Below are 25910 nucleotides of genomic sequence, written 5' to 3' on the forward strand. Positions count from 1 at the left end.
TTGTACATTGTGGGGGATAGTCTTCTCTTGTTATACTTATATGAAGTAGTAATTGCTGAATTGAATACAAAGCAGATGATTTTACACAACTTTAATGATCCCAGGTGTTATTTCAGGCTATTTGGGTTAATAAGTGTAATTCAAGAAAAGGAACCAAACCATCACAAGCCCTGAAACAGCATACTTGTTTTCTCTTTAAATGTGAGGTCTCCATCCTTAGCACTGAGAGGTATCCTTGGACACGTTTCTGGTCAGCTCCTTTTCCTTTTGCCCAACAATAGCTGTGCCAAGCCTTTCCTACTTTGCATAGACCATATTTGCTAGTGCTGCTGTCTCTGTCTCAGCAAACGTTTTTATTTTGCTTCGTATCTTTAATTTAACTTCCTGCATCACAGAAGAAATCCAGGCTTCAGGCCCAGGAAAGCTCACCGCCCGCCCTCACCTTTACTTTACTGTACCATCCTCATCTTCCTTCTTGTAGTCTCACAAGAAGCCATTCTCCTGGTTAGGGCTAGTCCTCTCTCTATGCCCTTTAAAGAAATATGTTTACGTTTTTATCAAAGTGATACATAAACGTAGTTTTGAAAAAATAAAGAAAAATACCACCCACTGCCCCAAGCCACCCTAGATGTGTTTCCTAATGACATCTTCTTTTAATTGTTTAGCTGTTTCTTTTGGTAGTTACCTTCATATCACTAAATAATATGCTGCTGCTTTCTTGTACATTTTAGATATATATTTACTTCCTGTTCTGGTAGATAAAGGTTTAGTTCTTAGACTATTCTTTAACCCCATTGTCCAATATATTTATATCACTACTTTTAGATAAATCAGTAAACATTGTTCTTCATTGTAGAAGTAAGTAGTGTACTATGATTACATTTTCTTTAGTGTAATAACTTTTTTCTAGAATCTCCAGTTGTCCCTCATCTTGCAAAATGTTTAAAATAATCTTCCAACTCCAGTCCCAAAAGCACCATCTTTTTCTCTTGAGGAGATCTCTCTCACAAATTCGTGCATCGTCTTGCTTTTGCCTGGGTTTATTGGCTGGTTGGTTGCTCTCAAGATCTGTCATATGGCTGTTCTCCAGCATTTCCCTTGACTGTCCTCCTAGGTTGGATTCACTATTTATTGGGTCTCATGGCTTCCTATTTGTGGTTTAGTGCCTCCTTTTCCTGGAGTGCATGCTCAAATAACGTACTAAGAAATTGTGGGTTGAAGGTAAATTTTCTTAGTCCTTGACTGTCTGAAATGTTTTTATTCTAACCTCACACTTGATTAATAATTTGGATATAGAATTTGAAGTTGAACTTATTTTTTATTATAATTTAAATTAGAAGCAAAACAAAGCAAAAACAGGTTACCCATTTCTCCCACCCCTTCATCCTCCACCTCTGACAACCACCAATCTGTTCTCTGTATCTATGACCATGTTTTTTATTTATTTGTTTTTAGATTCCACATGTAAGAGAGATCATACTGTATTTGTCTTCGTCTGATTTATTTCACTTAGTATAATGCCCTTGAGGTCCATCCATATTGGCACAAATGGCAAGATTTCATTCTTTTTGTGGCTGAATGATATTCCTCTATGTGTATGCGCGTGCGCGTGTGTGCACATACACACATGTATACCACAGTTTCTTTATTCATCCATTGATGGACACTTAGGTTGTTTCCATGTTATGGCTATTGTAAATAATGCTGCAATGAACATGGAGGTGCATGCATCTTTTTGAGTTAGTGTTTTTGTTTTCTTTGGATTACCACCCAGAAGTGGAATTGCTCGATCATATGATAGTTCTATTTTTAATTTTTTTAGGAACTTCCATATTGTTTTCCATAGTGGCTGTGCAATTTACATTCCCATCAACAGTGCACAAAGATTCCCTTTTCTCCACATCCTCAGCAATACTTGTTATTTGTTGTCTTTTTGATAATAGCCCTTCTAACAGGTATGAGGTAATGCCTCGTTGTGATTTTGATTTGCATTTCCCTGATGATTAGTGCCCAGATGATTAGGTATATCTTTTCATGTACCTACCTAATCAGATCTTCTGCCAATTTGTTAATCGGATTGTTTGTTTTTTGCTATTGAGTTATATGAGTTCTTTATATATTTTGGCTATTAGCCCCTTATCAGGTATATGATTTGCAGATATTTTCTCCCATTTGGTAAGTTGCCTTTTCATTTGATTGGTGGTTTCTTTTGCTTTGCAGAAGCTCTTTGGTTTGATTTGGTCCCACTTGTTTATATTTGCTTTTGTTGCTTTTGCTTTTGGTGTCAGATTAAAAAAATCATCACTAAGACCTATGTCAAGGAGTTTACCGCCTGTGTTTTCTTGTAGGAGTTTTATGGTTTTAGGTCATATATTCAAGTCTTTAATCCATTTTGAGTTAATTTCTGTGTATGGTGTAAGATAGTGGTCCAGTTTCATTCTTTTGCTTGTTGCTGTCCAATTTTCCCAACACCATTTATTGAAGAGATTGTCATTTCCCCATTATATATTCTTGGCTCCCTTGTCATAAATTAATTGACCATCTCTGTGTGTTAATTGACCATCTATGTTTATTTCTGGCCTCTGTATTCTGTTCCATTGATCTATATATCAGTTTTTATGCCAATACCGTACTGTTTAATACCGTTTACTGAAGTTGAACATAATTATTCCTCAAGGTTTTAGGGTCGTTCTATTTTCTTCTGTCACCTAGTGTAGCTGTTGTGCTATTCTAATTCTTTTCCTTCTTGGATGACTTCTCCCCACTGCCAGAAACTTTTTTTGTTTCTTGTATTCTAAAATTTCAGAGTGTTTTTTTGTTTTATTTTATTAATTGTACTGGATGCTTAGTGAGCTGGGCCCTTTCCATCTGGAGATTAGAGTCACTCAACTCTGGGAAGTTGTGCTATTCTTCATTAATTTTTTCTCTTGTTTTCTGTTGTTCTCTTTCTGAAACTTGTCATTAGTAGGATTTTGGACCTGCTGGGTTGATTATATTTGTCTCTGTTCTTTCTCATTTTGTTGTACTTGCTGAGATACTTCTAATCCTTTTTTGCATTTTTTATTTTGAGAATTTAAAAAGAATTTCTACAGTTCTTCTGGTTCTGATCATTTTTTATATATAGCAAATTGTTCTTGATTTACGGGTACTGTATCTTTAAGAATTTCTCTGAGGACACTAATTTGAGGGTTTTTTTTTAAGTTCTCTTCTGTTTTTTTTTGCAGTACCTCTGTTTTCTCCAGATTCATATCCTTTGGTCCTTTATCTTTGGTCTCTCTTTCATTTTGGAGACATTCCTCAAATGTGATCCTTGGTTGTCCATTTATATTTAAGAGTGGGAGACACTCACAAGCTGATTGGGAGCTCTGTGCATGGAGGTGAGGGCTTATCAACTTTGCTTTAGGTGGTAGGGCAAAGAATTGTCTGCTAATGCTAGGGGACCCTCAAGTTCAAGAGTTTAGAGACATTCAGTCTACGGAAAGGCTGGTTGATGGTTCTGAATATAGACTTCAATTTACACATTTTTACCCCCAATCTTACTGCAGTCCTTCTCCAGCACCCCTGGGATCTGAAAATCCTGACCCTCTCTGGGTTCCTGTCCTGTGGACAAGCCAGCCCCATTTTAGTTGTATCTCTTTCTGCTCCATAACTCGAAACTGCAGCTTCTTCCTGGTCCGTATTGTTACCACTCATGTTTGTTTTTTGTCTTCCAGAATTTAAAAACAAAATTCTCATCTGCTGGTGGCCTCCTCTCTCTCTTTATAGTGGGTTTATGTATTTTTAAATTCTTTGTGATGACTCTGCAAAGTGTCAACTTTGCTAGGCTGAAGTTACATTTCTTAGAGTTCCCTTTCTTGCATGTTTCTGATTAGGGTGGGTCACAGGGATATTTTTGCATCTAGCATGAAACATTTATCCCCGAACAACCAAAACATTCTAACCCTTTCCCCGGAAAAGGATAAAAAGTCCCTTTTTTGTCTTTGGGGAAATCTTCATTCTTCCTCTATCTGGTTCACACTCCCTTTTTGATATTCTGTAACTTAAATTCTGAGATATAAAGTTAACTATTATTAATACATTCTTATGTTAGATGATAAGGAAGAAAAATCAATCAAAAATACTTGACTAATACATATGTTGTATATAATTAAACATATAACATCAAATTAAGGAAAAAATACTCGTAACTATCACAGTCCTTATTTTTGCAATTGATCATCTAATCATAGTTGGTGTTTATAACTACCTTCTTCCACTACCCATTCCATATTCCCTTTGCTGTCAGCAAGCACCTCAGCTGGTCCTGGTTCCTTGCCTGGTGAGTTGACCCAAACTTCCATTCTTGAGAAGTCTGGGCTATTCACAGTCCTGCCTGAATTAAGTCATTGTAGTTTTCCATTGACTTTGATCACAGGATGGGGAAGTACTAAGAGATATCCTAGAGGTTTTCCTGCATTCCAGGCATATTCCTCCTTATCCTCATTATGGAGTAGTAACCCAGTTTCCCCTTGAAACTCAGGCTCAATCACCCCCAGCCAGTACAGGAACTCCCTTCTTTGCCTGTTGATTCAGAACCCAAAATGGTCAGGTAGCAGTCTCACCTTAAGTTTGGTGGAGTTGTTGTTGTGTCCCCTGATAGAACCATTTCTCCCTTTGAAACTAAAGACTTCTAGGGGTTGGCCCAGTGGTGTAGTGGTTAAATTCGGGTGCTCCACTTCGGTGGTCCTGGGTTCACCTGTTTGGATCCTGGTTATGAACCTACACACGGCTCATCAAGCCATGCTGTGGTGGCATCCCACATAGAAGAACTAGAAAGACGTACAACTAGGATATACAACTATGTACTGGGGCTTGAAAAAAAGACTTCTAGACCAGCAAAGTCTAACATCACAGGGATGTGAAGTAAATATTTTGCTGAAACTGGATTTATTATTCTTCATTGATTTCCCAAACAAATGAAAGGAAAACCCTTCCATTTCTCATTAAAGGCATGAAACGCATCACTGTCCACTCAGTCATCTATGCCAGAAACCTTGGAATCATCCTAAATTCTTGCCTTTCCATTATCATTTTAATCCCACCTGTTAGAAAATCCTATCAGTTTTACCTTCCGTCACATCTCTCACTTTTCTCTCCTCCTCTACATCCTCATATCAGTCACTGCCTTAGAACAGGCTTCATGTTCACTTACCCAGTTGTACAAACAACCCACAATAAACTTGTCTCACTTGTCCATCTGCTACTTTTCTACTAGAGCAGTCTTTTAAAAATCAGGCCATATTTAGTGGCTCTAAGTGCTTATAAGGTAATCCCAACTCTTTACCCAGCTGAATTTGTTCATCTGTTGTAACAGAGATGCAAAGTCACATGGCTCTAACAAGTTAGAAGTTTATTCTCTCTCAGGACTTATGTGATGGCTCCACAGTGTCAGGAATCCAGGTTCCTTCTGATTTGTTACTTCACCATCCCTTAGTATGTTATCCTTGTCTACATGGTCCAGGATGCTTCACCACCATGTCAGAGCCAGCATGAAAAAAGAAATGGTGGAGAAGAGGATGTGCCTTTCCCTTTAAGGGTACAACACAGGATGTGGAAATCATTTCACTCTCAGCCCATTGGCCAGAACATGGCCTCAAGTTCTAGCCGCAAGAGAGTTTGGGAAAGAGTCTTTGGTCTGGCTTGTGTCCAGCTAAAAATCGAGAGGCTCAATTACTATAGAAAAAGGGGGAATGGATATGGGAGGAGCACCAGTAGTCTCTGCCACACAAGGTATATAAGGTCTTCTGGAGAGCGACACTTGCCTGCCTCTTTACCTCATCTCTTAGTGTGCTACTTTTCCATTCCTCCTTTCCCAGCTCTCCCTGACTCTGTCTCCTTTTTGCTGCAGCCATGCTTAACTATTTGCACTTCCAAATATGCTATGCTGGTATATTTCTCTGCCTTTCCTTGTAATACTTCCGTAGCCTTAGCCCTTGCCACTGACTCCCCTCTTCTCCAATACTCTCTGTTAGCCTGATCTCAGAGAATTTGTCTTTGAAGACTTAATTTAAGCATCTTCTGTTGTGTAAAGGCTTTATTGGACAGCACCCCCCTCCCACTGGTAGAATTGACCATTCTCTCCTCTGTTGCTGTTATAATGTACAGATAAACTTTAGTCATTGCACCTCTTGGCACTTATTTACACTTAGATTCTCTTTCTCCTTGATCGTAAACCCTTTGAGGGCACAGATGACATTTTATTCTTATAGCTCTTGGATGCAGTGTAGTACCTGACAGACAGGGGATGTGTGCTATATACTTACTGAATGATTGAGTGGGTCCATAGCAAAAACATCTCTGTCCAGATTTTATTTATTTTTTTGTCTAGTCTTTAAAATGTAAGGGCACACTCTTAAGATATAGCTGGCGGCTGTTTTTTTTAAACTTCTGTCCATTAGTCAAGATGATAACGCTAGCTCCAACAATATTTATAATCATCCTATATTATCTTGCTTCATATTTAGTTTTCAGTTACATTTTAATTCTAAAAGTACTCTCAGAGTTAGCTATGTCATTTTTTTGTTTTCATTTAAAATGAGTGAACTTTTCTGTCTTCTAAGGCACAATATTTATAATTGCTTTTTAACAATTCAGTATATCAGTGACTTGCTGCAGGAGATGTGTCGAAGTGAATTAGATAATACTGACCTGATTTCTGAAGCCTGTCCTAAGACTTTCTGAGCACTGCCACCGTAGCATGCTGGTTCTAAGATACAGATATCTCAGGATTTGTTTAATGACTGAAAGAGTCATTGTTGTAAACAGATTTTAAGGCAAGATTGCCTTCAATATTCTTACATGGAGAATTTTTTTTCTGCTTTACTGTCTTGAGTAATATCTTTTGTTTTACTTGTAGATTTGATGGTCCTCGAAGATTTGAGGATTTAGGGTCAAGGTGTGAAGGACCGAGACCCAAAGGGCCTCGTTTTGAAGGAAATCGCCCCGATGGGCCAAAACCCAGATATGAAGGTCACCCAGCAGAGGGCACTAAAAGCAAATGGGGAATGATTCCCCGGGGGCCAGCATCTCAGTTTTATATTACCCCCAATACGTCCCTAAGTCCTCGGCAGAGTGGACCACAGTGGAAAGGCCCCAAACCAGCTTTTGGACAGCAACATCAGCAGCAACCTAAGTCACAAGCAGAACCTCTTTCAGGAAACAAAGAACCATTAGCAGACACCAATAGTAACCAGCAGAAGAATTTTAAAATGCAATCAGCTACATTTTCCATTGCTGCAGATGTAAAGGATGCCAAGGCGGCTCAGTCAAATGAGAATCTAAGCGACTCTCAACAAGAGCCACCTAAAAGCGAAGTCTCGGAAGGGCGCATAGAGCCTTCTAATTGGGACCAGAATTCTCAAAATATGGAAACTCAAATGGACAAAGCCCAAGCTGTTTCTCAGCCTGTACCTCTTGCAAATAAACCTGTACCTACTCAATCTGCTTTTTCCTCAAAAACAGGGGGGATGGAGGGAGGAGCATCAGTAGCAACATCATCATCATTAACTGCAGATAATGATTTTAAACCTTTGAGTATCGGTCTGCCCCATTCAGAAAACAACCAAGATAAAGGGCTGCCTCGGCCAGATAACAGAGATAATAGGTTAGAAGGCAATCGAGGCAGCAGCTCATCTTACAGAGGTCCGGGGCAAAGCAGAATAGAAGACACACGGGATAAAGGACTAGTAAATAGAGGTCGAGGCCAGGCAATCAACCGCGGCCCAGGGTTTATCAAGCAAGAAGACTTTCGTGATAAGATGATGGGTAGAAGAGAAGACAGTCGAGAGAAGATGAGCAGAGGAGAAGGCAGCCGGGACAGAGGGTTGATGAGGCCCGGAAGCAGTCGGGAGAAAGTGCCGGGTGGTCTGCAAGGCAGCCAGGACAGGGGTAGAGCTGGCAGCCGAGAAAGGGGACCACCTCGGAGGGCAAGCAGTCAGGAGAGAGGACCGCCTCGAAGGGCTGGGAGTAGAGAGAGAATACCACCCCGAAGAGCTGGGAGCAGGGAGAGGGGACTACCTCGAGGGCCTGGCAGTCGGGAAAGGGGACTGGGAAGATCAGATTTTGGTCGTGACAGAGGTCCATTTAGACCAGAACCGGGAGATGGTGGGGAAAAAATGTATCCGTATCACCGAGATGAGCCTCCTAGGGCTCCATGGAACCATGGAGAAGAGAGAGGGCATGAAGAGTTCCCATTAGATGGTAGAAATGCTCCAATGGAACGAGAAAGACTTGATGATTGGGATAGAGAGAGATACTGGAGAGAATGTGAACGTGACTATCAAGATGATACACTAGATCCATATAACAGAGAGGACAGGTACTCAGCGCCACCATCTCGATCTCATGATGGAGATAGACGAGGCCCTTGGTGGGATGATTGGGAGAGAGATCAGGATATGGATGAGGACTACAACAGGGAAATGGACAGGGACTTGGACAGGGATGTGGATCGGATTGGAAGACCCATGGATATGTATGATAGAAATATGGATAATGAGTGGGACAGAGATTATGGGAGACCGCTGGATGAACAAGAATCACAGTTTCATGAACGGGATGTTCCATCTCTTCCACCTTTACCACCCCTCCCACCTCTTCCACCTTTGGATAGATATCGGGATGATAGATGGAGAGAAGAAAGAAATCGAGACCATGGGTATGATCGAGATTTCCGTGATAGGGGTGAGTTGAGGATCCGAGAGTATCCAGAAAGAGGAGATACATGGCGGGAAAAGCGAGATTATATTCCTGACAGAATGGACTGGGAAAGAGAACGGTTGTCAGACAGATGGTACCCATCTGATGTGGATAGACATTCCCCCATGACAGAACATATGTCCTCCTCACATCATTCTTCTGAAATGATGGGGTCGGATGCAAACTTAGACTCTGACCAAGGCCTTGGAGGGGTAATGGTTCTCAGTCAGAGGCAGCACGAAATCATTTTGAAAGCTGCACAAGAACTGAAAATGCTTCGGTAAGTTTACTACTTAAGATCATTTCTTTTAGTCAAAACCGCATTCAGACTGCTCTTTTTTAAAGTGATGTGATATATTTGAGTGGAATCATTTTATTTCCAGTTCTTATCACATAATTTTAACTTACATTTCTGGTCATTCAGTGCTGTTTTAGGGTTAGGATGGGTCTTTAGGAACTGTGTTAATTACAAAATTGTGTCCTGAAATGTGAAAATTTCATAGCCATTCTTGGCTTTTATAGATGAGTTGCTAACATGCCATGCCTGTGCATCTTTCAAGTGTCAAACTTCAACTTCCCAGTGCTCTGGGTTTCACAGAGCTCATAGGTAACATCCTCTTTTTCCAGGAGTCAGTTTGTTCGTTGATATCAGATTTGATAGACTTCATATTCACTAATCTTTGATAGACCTTTGGAAAGTGCTGTAAGGATTTATATTTTTCTCTGTTGAAGCTGAGAATGGTTTACCTGGAAGCATCCTCAGATTTGTCTAACCATTGATACTTTCTTTTTGGGATGTTTTATCTTTCATTAATAACTGGAAGCAGGTATCTCTACTTGAGGATGTTACCTGTTTCTATATAACCAGGTATTTTCTTTGTAAGATGGAAAATAGAATTTGGATTTCTTGACTTACAATCACCTAACTATGTATAGGTATCTACATAATGCTTCCCATGTAGTAGCAATAATAACAAAAGCTAACATTTATTGCGTGCTTACTATGTGCCAGGAACTGTACTAAGTGCTTTGTATATATTAATTCATTTAATCCTTAAACCAACAATATCCTGAGATAAGAATTTAGGAGTCATTGATTGCCAGCTTTTTGAGCAATTTCTTAGGAATTAGCAATGTTTTGAGAAATTAAATTAATCGTTAGGTTTTGATATATTCCAATGTATTATGTTTCCTTCATTTTTCAATTCTGGTCTGTGTTTGTGGACTATACCAGTTGAAATTATGATTGAAGCTTTATGACTAGAAAAGTATGATAAGGAAAAAATACCTGTAGGTAAAGATGAAAGATCAGGTGTCTCATGCAGCAAAACAGATTTCCGTGGTTTATAGAAGATATGCTCTAAGAGTTTTGACTTTTCCAGATTACACATGAAGATGTGGAAAGTGCACCGTAGAACATTTAGCTGCTACACTGTTCACTTTTAAATTATAGGCACCTTTAATTTAACACCTACTGTGTGCTGGGCACTGTGCTAATAATTTAGCACACATTATCTCTGTCCTCCTGTCTCAAATCCTTATATCTCAAAGGTCTGCAAAGATAAGTAGTAGTATTCCACTTCACAAGTGACACTAAGGCTCACAGAGGTTAAGTCCACTTGGCTAATAAGTGGCAAATCCAGAATTTGAACCCAGTCTGTTCACCTCTAAAATCTATTTTGTTTATGGAGAACACCAAACTGATTGGTGTTGCTAAGCTGCCAAGGTTTCTTTCTTTTTCTTTTTAAAATTTCCTTTTCATCCATTATTGCTTTGCATAGAAATGCTGGATAAAAGGTGTTTCTTCTTCTTCATCCATTTTTTAAGCTCTTTCTGGGCAACATAAACATAATTAAAGTATATGAAGTGGTGGATAACAGTGGTCATAGGTGAATACAAAAGTAAGCTATGTTGTGATGGTATAAAGTCATGATTTACAAGAGACAGAAAATAATATTTTTATATACTTGACCCTTATTTGGTGTCCATTTACAAAATGTAGGGAGAAAATTTAAAAGGTCTGAAGAGGTTGTAGTAGATGTGTTTAAGGTGGGCATTGTAAGGAAAAGTAAAAGGAATTTGACCAGAGATTTAAAGAAAAACTTGAAGGGTTACATAATTACTCATTAGGACTATGAAGTGTTGTTTTTAAAGGTATAGACTGACAACTCTTCTCACTGTATACAGCAGGGGTCATAAACTAAAATGCCCACAAGTACCAGACAGGTAACAAAAGTGAACAAAAGTGGGCCAGTATAACTCTACTGAATGTGGTGAGGCTTGTGGCAAACGGCTTCAGTGATGGGCAGCCACTGCTCCACTCAGCTGATCATTGATATGTGGGAATATAGGCCCAATGTTACCAAATCTCTTTAAAATTTGAATTTATATGTGAAGCATTTTGCTTTGTAAATGATGGCAACTAATTCAGATTTTAAAAACTGATGTGAAAGCCAAATAAAAAAAACCTTTCTAGGTCATATTTGGCCCACGGGCCACCATCTTGTGACCTCTGGTCTACACAGTATTGAACAACAACAGAATGGCTAGAGAGGTTTTGGTTGGATGAAAGAAAAACGTGACAAGTAGATAAGATATTAGAATAGGCTAATGAGACACGTTGTAGATCTATTCCTGAAGATTTTCAATAATTTTAAATTATTTATAGGTCATAGATGACTGATCAGTTAGCTATATAAATGCCAGAGGGTGTTACCCCAGAGGTGCTCTGTGGGCACTGTAGAGGGTTTTAGAACAAGGCTTTTAGGTCTTTTTTGTTCTTCGATATTAATTGTAGTCATTTAGGAATGCAGTAGACATGCCTTATGTACATTGGTGGTTTTATTTGTTTACAGAGAGCAGAAAGAACAGCTTCAAAAGATGAAAGACTTTGGGTCTGAGCCACAGATTCCTGACCATCTACCACCCCAGGATTCAAGATTGCAGAATACATCAAGACCTGGAATGTATCCGGTATGGGAAAATCTGTGCTCAGAAAATGAAGTGGTTCCTGCTTTGTATGTTTGTGTGTTGTTTGATTTTTTTATATTACAATAAATGTAAATTTCCTCTATAAAAAATGTACATTTTGGAAAAGTAAAAAGCTAATGGTAATTAACCTTTGAAAATCTCATAAATATGGTCAAAAGTGTGACAGAAATGCTTTTTTCTCCAGGTTTTGATAAGTACACCAAGCACACCTGTACTATCTGGCGTCATGTTCACAAAATTATAGAATGTTCCTAATAATCCCTTTTGTTCAAATAGTCTTGTCTTCCATCTGGATAGTCTAAGGGCTGCCCATGAGCCCTGCTCGTGTGAGCCTCATCGTCTCCCCACCTCTTCAGGCTTCTAAGGCTAGTACACCTTCAGCTAGGGAAGGGATCCGACATCATGCCCCGATTCAGGCAGCACAGAGAGATATTTATGTTAAAGACTTGTATAATTAAGTTCTCCATTTGTTTTGCTTTTGTGTGGTTGATGTTGTTTTACCTTTGTGGTGGACTTTAAAAATGTTATGCAAATAACTTTACAACAACACAATGAGAGAGAAAACAACACTATTGAACCATTTCATCAAATTAACTCTTTTCATTTCTCAATGTTCCCTTCCATCTTGGTCTAACACATAACATTCAGACATAGTTGTTGATATCAACAACCACCTTGATGTTGACTCCCCAAATCATATCTCCTGATCGACATATGCATCCGTCTGCCTACAGGGTTTGTCTCTGTGGGTGTGTCTCCTGTCAAACTCAGCATATTCAAGATGGAGCTTATTATCATTCTCCATTAAACTTGTCCTTTCTCCTCACCATCACCTTGTCACCTACACTTGAAACCTGAAAGTCAGCCTACCTCTTTCCTCTGCCCTACCCTTCCGTATCCAGTCATTCTATTAATTGATTTTACTACATTGTTCAAATATTGTATCCTTTACTTTCCCACAACTTCAGTTCTAGCCTTCATCAGTTCTTGCCTAGATTATGTCAGAAACATCCTAATTCATCTCTCTTCATCTCATTCCCCTCTGATCCACTCTCCATTCTGCTGCCAGGGTGATTAATTTTATTTTTTTGAATCAAATTTTAAGATATAATTTACATACAATAACATACCGATTTTAAGCCTACAGTTTGAGTTTTGACAAATGTATACCAAAAGATTAAGAAATTTCCATTACCACAGAAAGTTCTCCCATGCCCTTTTGTAGACAGGATTACCCTTACACTCCACTTTAGGCAGCACTGATGTGACTTCTAGCCAAAATGGACATTTTCAAACATAAATCTCACCGTGTTGCGCCCGTGCTTTAAAACTCTTCATTATTCCCCCATCGCTTTCAGGATAAAACTAGATTCTTTTGCATGGCCTTTGATGTTCTTCCTGAGCTGCCCTGACTTGCTTACCATTACTTGCTACTCCGCTCGCCTGTGCTCCACCTTCACTCCACGTGGAGCTTCTTACAGTTCTGTGAGTGTGCAGGCTCTTACTTCTCCATGCGTTTTCACCTGCATATTCTCTAAACCTAGAGTTTCTTTTCTTTCTCTTTCTATCCCCTCCTCCAACTAGTTAATTCTTGTTCGTTTTTCAGAATTCAGCTCTGTATCTTCTCTTCCAGGTGTGTAAGATGATCACCCTCACATGTACCCCTGTAACATCTTGTATGGGCCTCTTTCATAGCCCTTATCATAGTGTACGTTGATTGTTTGTTGTCTTGTCTGTCTTTCCTTCTAAAGTGCGCTCATAAGGATAGGAACTGTGTCTTTTGTCTTTGTATCTCTTAGCAAATAGTAGAAGCTCTAGATTGGAGAGCCACATTTCTGCTTTATTCACTTAACAAATCGTAAACATTTGTCCATATTGCTGCATGCTATATATATATATATATATATATTTTTTTTTTTTTTTTTTTTTTTGCTGAGGAAGATTTGCCCTGAGCTAATATCTGTGCCAGTCTTTCTCTACTTTGTATGTGGGTTGCTGCCACAGCATGGCCACTGGTGTGTCGTGTAGGTCTGAGCCTGGGAACTGAACCCAGGCTGCCAAAGCAGAAGGTACCAAACTTAACCACAGGGCCAGCCCTACATGCTTTATTTTTGATGCATAATAATTTATTAAAACTATTCCGTTTCTGTTGGACATTTGTGTCTGATGTTTCACTCTTATTAACACAACATTAACGAATGTCTTTATATCAAATTCTTATTTTAGATAACTTCTTAAAAGTAATTTTAAATTCCCAAAGTGAGATACTTTAATTAAAGAAGAAGGACATTTTTAATGATTCCTGTAATGTAGCCAGTGGTTCTCTAAAATAGTTGTATAATACCTATACTATAGCCTTGCAAGCATAAGCTATTTAATATTTTTGGTAGATTTAACAGTTTCAATACAATTTTTTAATATGCATTTTTGATAATTAGTGAAAGTGAATATTTTCAATATTTGTTAGTTATGTTTCTTGTATAAATTCTATTTTTGTCCTTACACATTTATCTTTTTGACTCTTCAGGTTTTTCTTACCAATTTATATTATCCTTAATATAATTTATATATTAATCCTTTCTCATATAAATACTGTGGGGGTCTTCTGTTTTGTTTTTTACAAATGTATCTGTTACTTTTACTATGTAGTATGAAGAAAACACTTTTTGTTTTATTTGGAGACATTAGTCCCAAGAGTTCTTAAAATATTTAAAACATGTCTGGATAGCTGTGCTCCAGATACAGTAGCTTTGTCCTATATAGACATTTTCTTAATAAAGAATAAAGTACCATAACCTACAAGTTTAACTTTAGGTAATAGCCATTTGTCTTTAACTCTAGCTTGTAGTGGCCTCTAGTTAAATAATGTTGCTTACGTATTAGCCAAATTCATTTTGTTACTCAAAAAGTTTGTTTTTAAAGCATAGCTTATGTATGAGTAAATACATAAGTAATGTATATTGTTGGCTCTTCAAGGTCTAAAATAGCTGCCAATGAAGAACAAAAAAAAAACAGGAACAATGAACTAAGAGAAATGAATAATGATTGTTTAAATCAGGCATGCAAAGATTAAAATAAAATTTATTTGACAGTTGGGTTTCAGTATTGGATAGATAGGAGCTATCTGCCAAGAGGTTCTACTGTCTCCTTCATATGCATTTCTGTTGACATTTGGTGACTGCTTTGGGAAAATGAATATAAACATTGCACACTGCAGTGGTGCTTCATGAAGAGATTACTAAATATCCCATTCTGTTTCTTTGTTTTGTTGTTTCCCAGTGCTGATGTGTATTGGTAGCAGCCCTGCCACAAACTACTATTGTCAGCCAGATAGCTGAGTAGAAATGAGGAGGCTAGCTAGAGTTTTGTTTCTTTCACTGGAAATTCACTTTTTGTGGATGAGCTAGGTCTCCAGAGTGGGAAGATAGTTTATAGCAGAGGTTCTTAACCAAGTGGTAAACATCTGAATCATTCATAGAGGTTTTTGTTTTGTTTTGTTTTGTTTTTAAACTAATGCCAGGACCTCACCTACAGAAATTGAATAGGTTTGGGGTGGGCCTGGGACATTGTATCTAAGTGGCTAACACCCTAATTTTTCTGGAAGGAGAAGAAAGAAAGGGTGGTACATTGAGGGAGGGATGATAGTGTTGAGGGCAAATTTTTTTCCTTTCTTTAATGACCTAATTGAGGTATAATTTACATACCATATAATTTGCCCATTTTAAGTGTATAATTCAATGATTTTTAGTAAATTTTCTAAGTTGTGCAACCATCATCATAATCCAGTTTTAGAACATTTTTATCACCCCAGTAAGATCCTTTGTGCCAATTTACAGGTAATCCTCATTCCTACCCCAAGTGCCAGATAACAACTAATCTACTTTCTGTCTCTATAGATTTGCCCATTTTATTTAAATGGAATCACATAATATGTGGTCTTTTTGTGTCTAGCTTCTTTCACTTAGCATAATATTTTCAAGGTTCATCCATGTTGTAGTATGAATCAGTACTTCATTTCTTTTTATTGCCAAGTAATAGTCTGGTGTATGGATATTCTGTGTTCTGTTCAACATTTGGTGGACATTTAGGTTATTGAATAATGCTGCTATGAGTATTTATGTACAAATCTTTGGGTGGACATGTTTTTCTTGGATAGATACCTAGGAATGGAATTGCTGAATTGTATGGTAAATTTATGTTTAACTTTTTGAGAAACTGGTAAACCATTTTCCAAAGTGGCTGCACCATTTTACATTCCCACTAACAATCTAAGAGGGTTCTTGTTTCTCTACATTCTTGCCGTCATTTCTTATTGTCTGTTTTGTTAATTATAGCCAGTCTACTGGGTATGAAATGGTATCTCATTGTGGTTTTTTAATTTGCATTTTCGTAATGGCTAATGACGTTGAGCATCTTTTCATGTGCTATTGACCATTCATATATCTTCTTTGGAGAAATATCTATTTAAACTTTTTGCTCATACTTTGCTTTGGATTGTTTGTCTTATTAAGTTACAAGAGTTTTTATATTCTGAATACAAGTCCTTTATCAGATACGTGATTTGCATATATTTTCTCCCTAATGGTGTATTTTAAAGCACAAAAAAGTTTTGAATTTTGAGTGAGTCCAATTTATCAAATTTTTCTCTTATGGATTGAGAACCAGATTTTAATTTCTACTGATATGTGAAAACATGGTCGTATGCTTGTCCACTAAGCCTTTACTCTGTTCTCCAGCCTCCAGGGTGCTATAGACCACCCCCTCCTATGGGTAAACCTCCAGGTTCAATTGTAAGACCCTCTGCTCCACCAGCAAGATCATCTGTTCCTGTGACCAGGCCGCCCATCCCAATACCGCCACCCCCACCCCCTCCTCCTCCACCTCCACCTCCTCCTCCAGTGATAAAGCCACAAACTTCAGCTGTGGAACAGGAACGCTGGGATGAAGATTCCTTCTATGGCCTCTGGGATACAAATGATGAACAAGGACTGAATTCGGAATTTAAATCAGAAACTGCAACAATTCCGTCTGCTCCCGTGTTACCACCTCCACCTATTCACCCTTCCATTCCCCCTCCTGGCCCATTGCCTATGGGTATGCCACCAATGTCCAAACCACCACCAGTGCAGCAGACTGTTGATTATGGCCATGGCCGAGGTGAGTAATGGTGGTAAGCTTGTATTGGGGATTCTAAAGGAATTGTTAGCTTCAGTTTTGGCTTCCTTAAGCTTCGCTCTTACAATGTTTTTATCCCTGATTTTGTTTACCAGATCTATCCACTAATAAAGTTGAACAGATACCCTATGGAGAAAGAATAACTCTGCGCCCAGATCCACCACCTGAAAGATCAACTTTTGAGACAGGTAGGAGTCCTAGAGAGATCAGTATTTTTAAACCTTTTAGGGCCTAATTATTACATGATTTTCCTTTTGGTGAGATTGTGTGGGCTTCCCTTTAATATAGCTAAAAGATTGTTAAGTTGAATTTAGGGTAACAATTTATACTAATTCTAAAGTTAGATTTGAACTTTTCTCCTTTTATTTCAGAAAAAGGGATGTAGTTCTTATCCTGTACTAATTGTTTTTATAGAGCATGCAGGCCAGCGTGATCGTTATGATAGAGACAGAGACCGTGAGCCTTATTTTGATCGTCAAAGTAATGTCATGGCAGATCATCGAGATTTCAAAAGGGATCGGGAGACACATAGAGACCGAGACCGGGATCGTGGTGTTATTGACTATGACCGGGATCGATTTGACAGAGAACGCCGACCTCGAGATGATAGGTATGCTATGAAAAATATCTTTGCCAGGTGTGCAAATTACAATATACTTAAGTTCAGCAAAAGTCAGGGTTTCTAAAGGAAATTTAGTAAATAAGGTATTCTTCTCATGCATGTGTGTGTATAATTTGAAGAGGGAAGAGCAGTTCTGGACCACTTTTCAGGAAACTAGATGCTCAAGTTTGCCAGCTTGAATTCCAGAGAATTAAATGAGAGATGGAGATAGCTAGCAAGGAAAGGAAAAAATATCGTCAGTAAAGGTGTAGGCATTACTTAACCTGTAGGCAAACCATTTTTCCAATTCGTGAGCTCTTTAGATGTGTCTATGCAAGGCAGATCTAACTGAAAAAGCAAAATAAAAATATAAATATTGACTATGTGGAGTTAACTACCCATAGAGAAAACTGGACAGATAACGGTGTTGCATGTTGAGACAGAGACCTCCAAATGTTTTTTATTTACCCAAGTACTTTCTGTTACACCTTCTAGGACTCAGTCATATCGAGACAAAAAAGACCATTCCTCATCCAGAAGAGGGGGATTTGATAGGCCATCCTATGACCGGAAGTCTGACCGACCACCCTACGAAGGACCATCCATGTTTGGAGGTAGAGCAATGCCTTACTAACTATAAGAATGTTGAGAATGTAAACAATGGGAGATGCTTTCCATTGTAGCTGTGGATTTAAACTTTCAGAATAAAATGTACTTGCAAATTTCTCAGAGATGGCAGCATTATCATCAAAAATAGTGTAATTAATGAAATAAAACAAATTGCTTTTTAATATTATTAATGAAATTTTGGAAAACAGAAATAAAATCACTTATAATCTCACCATCTACCATACCACAACTATTATAATTTTGTATATTTCCTCTCGTTCTCTCTTCACATACATATTAATGAAGTTGTAATCTAAGTATAAATACACTTTCTTTATCGTGCTTTTTCCCACTGATGTTGTACCATATACATTTTTTATATGTAAATCTATGAATGGCTCTATGATATTCCATAGAGTGTATAAAATATAGGGCCCTTATTGTTGGACATTTGGGTTGCTTTTAGTTTTTTTCTGCTATAAATTACACTTAAACCAGAAACTCATACCTATTTATAAGGACAGGCTTTCCTAAGCTGGTGACTCTCGTACTTAAAACTATAAAGCAGAGCCTTGGATGGACTATAAATGATACTTGGGACTATCTAGCAAAGTATATATTCTTCCATGTCCTGTTGCTTAACCTTTTTCCTAAATTTAATACAAACAAGGATGAATTCACTGTTTTTCAGAACATTCTATTTGCTTGAAATCATATCTATATTTTTTCATTTTCTTCATTTTGATAGATTTACATTACCTTAAACTTTGTCTAATTAAGGTTAAAAGTGGCCCCTGAATCATCATGAAATATTATTACCTTAGGATGAGTGGACAGAGTTAAAATTTAAAATAATTATTATATAAATAGTCATTTTGTTCAACTGCTGGCATTCTAGGAGAACGAAGAACTTACCCAGAGGAGCGAATGCCCCTCCCGGCTCCTTCTCTAAGCCACCAGCCACCTCCAGCTCCACGAGTTGAGAAGAAGCCCGAATCTAAGAATGTGGATGATATTTTGAAACCACCTGGCCGAGAGAGCAGACCTGAGAGAGTGAGTCCTATGTAGTTGACTTGTTTTCTTGCAAATCAGAAGCTAATAAGAGATCTCTTTAATATCCTGAACAGAATTTCTCTACTTTTCTGTGACACAGTAATAATATTAGATTCAAGGCATCTTAACCATTTCCAAATCATCATATAATCTCATAAACTGCCTACCCTATAGAATCTGAGAAGTTAGAGCTTAATTACTTCACAAAAAAGATGTTGAAAACTTGAGAAAATAATTCATAAGAGCTCAATTAATTGCATTTTGAAGAGGGGAAAAGTGGATTTGGTTTTATGGTATGTGGAACAAAAGGGGAGAATTAGGAGATTTGATTAGTTTAGGCTTATTTCCCTAGTGACCTACAAATGTATACGTTCTTAAATTTATCTTATATTGCAGAATAATTAGATTCTATTTCAATAAGCCAGTACTGGAGATTTCCATCAGATATTTTGACTCCATATATGTATATAAGTCATTGTTTTAAAGTCAGTTTCATCTGTTCTAAGTACAGGTACTCCAGCTTTTCTGTGGTTGCTGTTTGCATGATGTATTTTTTTCCATCCTTTCTCTTTCAGTCTATTTTTGACTTTGAATCTAAAGTATATCTCCTATAGACAACATATAGTTGGATCATGTTTTTTTATGTAGTCTGACAATTTCTGCCTTTTAATTGGATTATTTAATCCATTCATGTTTAATGTTATTATTGATATAGTTGGCTTAATTCCATATTTGGATTGGTCAATTATATAGAAATACAATTGATTTTTGCATACTCATCTTATATCCTGCAATATTGCTGAGCTCATTTATTAGTTCTAATAGATTTTTTAGTGGATTCCTTGGAATCTTTCTATATACAAGATCATGTCGTCTGCAGATAGAGATGGTTTTACTTCTTCCTTTCCAATCTAGTTGCTTTTTATTTCTTTTTCTTGCCTAGTTGCCATTGCTAGAACCTTCAGTACAGTATTGAATAGATGTGGTGAGAACAGACTTCTTGTTTTATTCCTGATCATAGAGAGAAAACTTTCAATCTTTTACTATTGATGTTAGCTGTGGGTTTTCAATAGATGCCCTTTATCAGGTTGAGGAGGTTCCCTTCCATTCCTAGTTGTTGAATATTTTTATCATGAAAGGATGTTGGATTTTTTTGAATGCTTTTTCTGCATCAGTTGACATTTTTGTTTTTTATTATATTGTGTGTGACTTTATTCTGTTGTATGTGATTTTTGTTCTTTATTTTGTTGATATGGTGTATTACATTAATTGATTTTCAGATGTTAATTTGCATCCCTGGGATAAATCCCACTTGGTCATGGTGAATAATTCTTTTTATATGTCGCGGATTCAGTTTCCTAGTATTTTGTTGAGGATTTTTGCATCCATATTCATAAGAGATATCTGAAGTTTTCTTGTGATGTCTTTTTCTGGTTTTGGTATCAAGATGTCTGCTTAATTTGAAATGCTGGCCTCCTAACAGTGAGTTGGGAATTGTTCCTTCCTCTTCTGTTTTTTGGAAGAGTGTGAAGAATTGGTGTTAATTCTTCTTTACATGTTTGTTAGAATTGACTGATGAAGCCTTCTGGGCCTGGACTTTTCTTTGCGGGTAGTTTTTTGATCACTAATTTATTCAGTCTCTTCACTTGTCATAGGTGTGTTCCCATTGTTTCTTCTGGAGTTAGTTTCATTAGACTGTATCCTTCTAGGGATTCGTCCATTTCATCTAAGTTATCTAATTTGTTGGTATACAATTGTTCATACTATTCCTTTATAACTGTTTTTTATTTTTGTAGAGTTAGCAGTCATGTCCTCTCATTTCTGATTCAAGTAATTTAAGTCTTCTCTCTTTTTTTCTTAGTCTAGTCAAAATTTTGTCAATTTTGTTGATCTTTTCAAAGACCAGCTTTTGGTTCCATTTTTCCTTATTGTTTTTCTGTTCTCTATTTTATTAACTTCTTCTCTAATATTTATTATTTCCTTCCTTCTGCTTGTTTTAGGTTTAGTTTCTTCTTCCTTTTCCGATGTCTTAAAGTGAAAGGTTAGGTTCTTGATTTGAGATCTTCCTTCTTTCTTAATATGGGCATTTATACTGATAAATGTCCTTATAAGCACTCCTTTATCTCCATCCCATAAGTTTTGATATGTTGCACCTTTATTTTTATTTATCTCAAAGTATTTTCTGATTTTTCTTTTGATTTCTTCTTTGACCCATTGGTTATTTAGAAGTATGGTGTTTAATTTCCACATTGTTGTAAGTTTCCAAAATTTTTCTTAGTATTAATTTCTAATTTTAATTCATTGTGGTCAGAGACATACTTTATATTATTTCTATCCTTTCATATTTAGGGTTTGTTTCATGGCCTATCATATGGTCTGTCCTGGAGATTTATAGGTCATTTTTAACTATAAGATCTCATTGTGAAAAAATCCTCTCTGAGTGATTTTTTTTCATTGTGTTTCAGATTGTGGTTATAATGAGAGGATTGCCTGGCAGTGGAAAGACACATGTTGCAAAACTTATTCGAGTGAGTATGGGAAAGCCAAAGGATCAGTTGCTTTTGTTAGACGCTTGTCTTCTTAGCAAGCAGTGTCATATCGATACAGATATTTCCCATTTGGTCCATTCTAGTTGGCCCATGTGGTAGATGCTGTCCTGTATAAATTTTGATCTGCTTAGACAAATATTTTTGCCTCTGCTTGACTTGAAACCCTCAGAAGATTGCATATTATTTAGTCACGAGAAGGAACTTTGGTGTGAGCATTCATTAATTTATTCCATAAATTCTCTTTAACTTTCTTGACTGTGTGATTCTTAGGATAAGGAGGTAGAATTTGGAGGACCTGCACCCAGAGTTCTAAGCCTGGATGATTACTTCATCACTGAAGTGGAAAAAGAAGAAAAAGATCCAGATTCTGGGAAAAAAGTGAAAAAGAAGGTATGGTATATTCCTCCCAGAGTACATCCTGATTCATTAATAGTATTGAAAGGAAAACATATTCAGAGAAAAATGTGGCTTTTTTGAAGAAAAAGAAAGACCTCCCTCTTTTTTGAACACAAACTGTAGTACTCAGGTGTGAAGGAAAGACTACAAAGTCCTCTCTATCCAGACACTAGTCGGGGAAGAAGTTTAGGATGATTCTTTGCTTTTGCTAACTCCCTATCTCTTTCGGGGGATCTTAGGTAATGGAATATGAATATGAAGCTGAGATGGAGGAGACTTACCGCACCAGCATGTTCAAAACTTTCAAAAAGACTCTGGATGATGGCTTTTTCCCCTTCATCATCCTGGATGCCATCAACGACAGAGTTAGACATTTTGACCAGTTTTGGAGTGCAGCAAAAACCAAGGGATTTGAGGTATAGACTTAAAAGAACTTTAGAGTACTTTGTGTTACCACGTAAGGGCTGCGTTTGTTTGCCTAATCATTATTTATTCTTTCTTAGGTATATTTGGCCGAAATGACTGCAGATAACCAGACTTGTGGCAAGAGAAATATTCATGGAAGGAAGCTTAAAGAAATAAATAAGGTGATTTTTGGAAACATAGAAGGTGGTGTATTCTAAACCTCATTTTGTCTGTATCATAACTGTTTTCTGAAGTTCTTGTTTATCCCCTCTACTTTCAGAGTTTCCTTTCTACCTGCCTTAGTAAATCTTTCTTATCCTTTGTATCTAAGTGAAACAGTTGGCCTTGCTCTTCCTAGAACTAGCTTGCTAGACACAGTATTAGTTAAATTTGTCTTAGATGCTCATTTGGCCTTTCTTTGAGTAGTTTACAGGCATAGCTTGACCTTCTGAATCTCTCAATAGATGGCCGATCACTGGGAAACTGCACCTCGTCATATGATGCGTCTGGATATTCGTTCATTGCTGCAAGATGCTGCTATTGAAGAGGTGAGTGTCCTTTGGCTCAAAAGTAGTGCAGAAATGAACTGTTTTTCACCTTTTTTACTTTGGAAAAATTTTAAACTACAGAAAAGTAGCATGAATAGTTTAAGAACATCTGTGCAACTTTCACTAAGATTCTCCAATTGTTAATATTTTGCTACATTTTTCTCTATATAGGTATATACGTATTATTATTATTACTACTACTGTTATCAATATTATTGTGGAATGATTTGAGAGTTTAGTTGCAGAACTCATAACCCTTCACCCCTAAATATTTCAGTAGGTATCTCCCAAGAACAAGGGCACTCTCTTATAAAACCAGAAGTCTCAATTATCAAGTTCAGGAAATTTAATATTGATAAAATACTGTATTAAGTAATATAAATTTCCTGAATTAGTCTCATATATAGTCCATATTCAGATTTCACCAGTTTTTCCCATAATGTGCTTTATAGCAATTAAAAAAAAATCCAGGGGTCAGCCCCATGGCCAAGTGGTTAAGTTTGCACACTTTACTTCGGTGATCCTGGGTTCGCAGGTTCAGATCCTGGGCGTGGACCTACACACCGCTCACCAAGTCAAGCTTTGGCAGCATCCCACGTAGAAGAACTGGAATGACTTGCAACTAGGATGTACAGCTATGTACTGGGTCTTTGGGGAGATTAAAAAAAAAGACGAAGAATGGCAACAGACGTTAGCCCAGGGCCAATCTTCCTCACCAAAAAAAAATGTGTATATATTTTTTTAAAAATCCAGGATCCAATCGTTTTAATATAAAAAAATAGTTTCTCAGCCATGTTTTTGTCATGAAAGATAAAGAATTTTTGAAGAGTATACTCCAGTTGTTTTGTAGAATGACCCTCAATTTGAGTTTTTCCACTTGTTTCCACATGATTAGGTTTAGGTTAAACATTAGCAGGAATGCTACATAAGTGATGTGTTCCCAGGAGCTATATCATGTCATTTCATTTCATTATTGGTGGTTTAAATGTTGATCACTTGGTTCAGGGGGTAGCCATTAAATTTTTCTACTTTTTTCCTTTGTAATTAAGTAATCTGTAGGGAGATACTCTGAAACTGTTAATATCCTTTTCCCAACAAATTTTTGCTCATTGATAATTCTTCCCTACATCACTTATTAATTTGGTGGAAGTAAATCTTCATCATGGAAAAGGAGAGATTTTTCTCTTTTAATCTGTTGTGTACTTCTGTTTCATTTGACCTCCTATGAATGAGAGTTATCTATACTCAATGTTGTCATTATATTTTTATGTGTTTTTGCCTCCCATGCCACTCCCCTTTCCTTCTTGGCTTCTGCCCCAACCATTCTCCAGTGACTCTCTCACCAAAGATTTCTATGAACTCTTTGGAAGAGAATTGGACAGTTCTCTTCTCCTGTTGCTTAATTTTGCAACCACATGTGACATAGTTGACCTTGTCCACCTTCTTGGAAACATTTTTCTGTTGGCTTCTGTGAGTTCATCTTCTCCTAGTTTTCCTCAGGCCTCTCTGACTATTGCTCTTCAGACCCCTTTGCTGGCTTCTCTTGCTATCCAGTTCTTAAATGTTGGGGTTCTTTAAGGCTCTATCTATCCTAGGCTCTATTTTCATTCTGCACATTCTATATAGGTAATCTTAATCTTTCTGGTAGTGGCTTGGATTTGCACTTATATGCCCTTAATATTAAATTGTAAAGACTGTTGTGAATTTTATCAATATCTTAACAGTAAATATATGTAAGTGGAAGGATTATGAGTGATTTTTATAATTCCACTATTATTTTCCAAATTCTTCACCAAAACACATCTTTACCTTAGTACACCTCAAACTCAACCTATCCAATATGTAATTCATCCAGACCTGTTCCTCTTCTAGTATTCTCTATTTTAGTTCTTAGATCCACCAGTCACTTGGTTGCTGAAACCTTAACTTTTTACTTTCCATTATCCTTGATTCTTTACTCTCCATTAAACCAACATTCGACCCTATCCCTCCGCTATGTAGTCAGTCTTCACGTTTTGTTAATTTTAACTTAAAAATACTTATCTAATCCATCTACTCTCTGTTTGCATTGCTACCATTCTGGGTCGAGCTACTATCATCTTTTCATTATACCCTTTCCTACATTTTGAAATTTGAATCATGTGCATGTTTTATTTGGTTGGAAAAATACTTGCTAAAGTTTTAAAAAGAAATCCTAGTAATCCATAGGCATTCAAAACAGAAAACCATCAACTTAGAACAGATCATTATACTCAACTTGATATGGAATTATGAAGATGGATATCCCAGGAAAAGGAAAGGCATTCTGTCTTTTATCAGTTCTATTTCAAAGTTTAGGGTGTTAAAAATTACTTTGTATGTAACAGTGAATCTGTGATAACTTGTTCTGGGCAACTATACTCATTTCAAATTTCAGTGAGGGACTCAACATTTTCCTAAATGTTAGCTCAATCTTTTTTTTCTCTTTTTTTTTGATGATTATTGGGGTGGTGTAGGTAGAGATGGAAGATTTTGATGCAAATATCGAAGAACAGAAGGAAGAAAAGAAAGATGCAGAGGAAGAGGAAAGCGAACTGGTAGGAGACAGACCAACCGCTTTGAACAAAGTGTCTCTTTATTAAAATTCTTAAGGGTTTAAATTCAGATCTGTGGTCAGATTACTACTGTTGATATGCACCTTAATGGTAAAAGTTTCCATGATCATCTTCAAGGAGACTTTGGATACTTTTTATTTTTCCCCTAACCAAAAGAACCTTCTACTGTGTTATTACAAGAAAATTTTAAGAATGCTAAGAAACGTACACTTGTATTCACTTATCTATTTGTGGGTAGCATTAGGAGAGTATA

General features: G+C 37.2%; 1 protein-coding gene across 2 annotated transcripts in view; it reads left to right on the forward strand.

The window, feature by feature from the left end:
* Positions 1 to 25910, forward strand: part of YLPM1 (YLP motif containing 1) — a 61560-nt gene that overhangs the window by 21791 nt on the left and 13859 nt on the right. For both annotated transcript variants that reach the window (XR_011432231.1, XM_001491003.7), the window contains exons 5-17: positions 6896 to 9016; positions 11592 to 11709; positions 16464 to 16884; positions 16998 to 17090; positions 17317 to 17512; positions 17999 to 18117; positions 19011 to 19165; positions 21631 to 21693; positions 21985 to 22104; positions 22350 to 22526; positions 22614 to 22697; positions 22980 to 23063; positions 25559 to 25639. Coding sequence is in view for 1 of the 2 variants with exons in the window: in XM_001491003.7 (XP_001491053.1) it covers positions 6896 to 9016; positions 11592 to 11709; positions 16464 to 16884; positions 16998 to 17090; positions 17317 to 17512; positions 17999 to 18117; positions 19011 to 19165; positions 21631 to 21693; positions 21985 to 22104; positions 22350 to 22526; positions 22614 to 22697; positions 22980 to 23063; positions 25559 to 25639 (3832 nt within the window). In the remaining variant the exon portion in view is untranslated. The remainder of the gene's footprint in view (positions 1 to 6895; positions 9017 to 11591; positions 11710 to 16463; positions 16885 to 16997; positions 17091 to 17316; positions 17513 to 17998; positions 18118 to 19010; positions 19166 to 21630; positions 21694 to 21984; positions 22105 to 22349; positions 22527 to 22613; positions 22698 to 22979; positions 23064 to 25558; positions 25640 to 25910) is intronic.

The sequence above is a fragment of the Equus caballus genome, chromosome 24 (assembly GCF_041296265.1).
Source record: "Equus caballus isolate H_3958 breed thoroughbred chromosome 24, TB-T2T, whole genome shotgun sequence".
In the NCBI taxonomy this organism is placed as follows: Eukaryota; Metazoa; Chordata; class Mammalia; order Perissodactyla; family Equidae; genus Equus; species Equus caballus.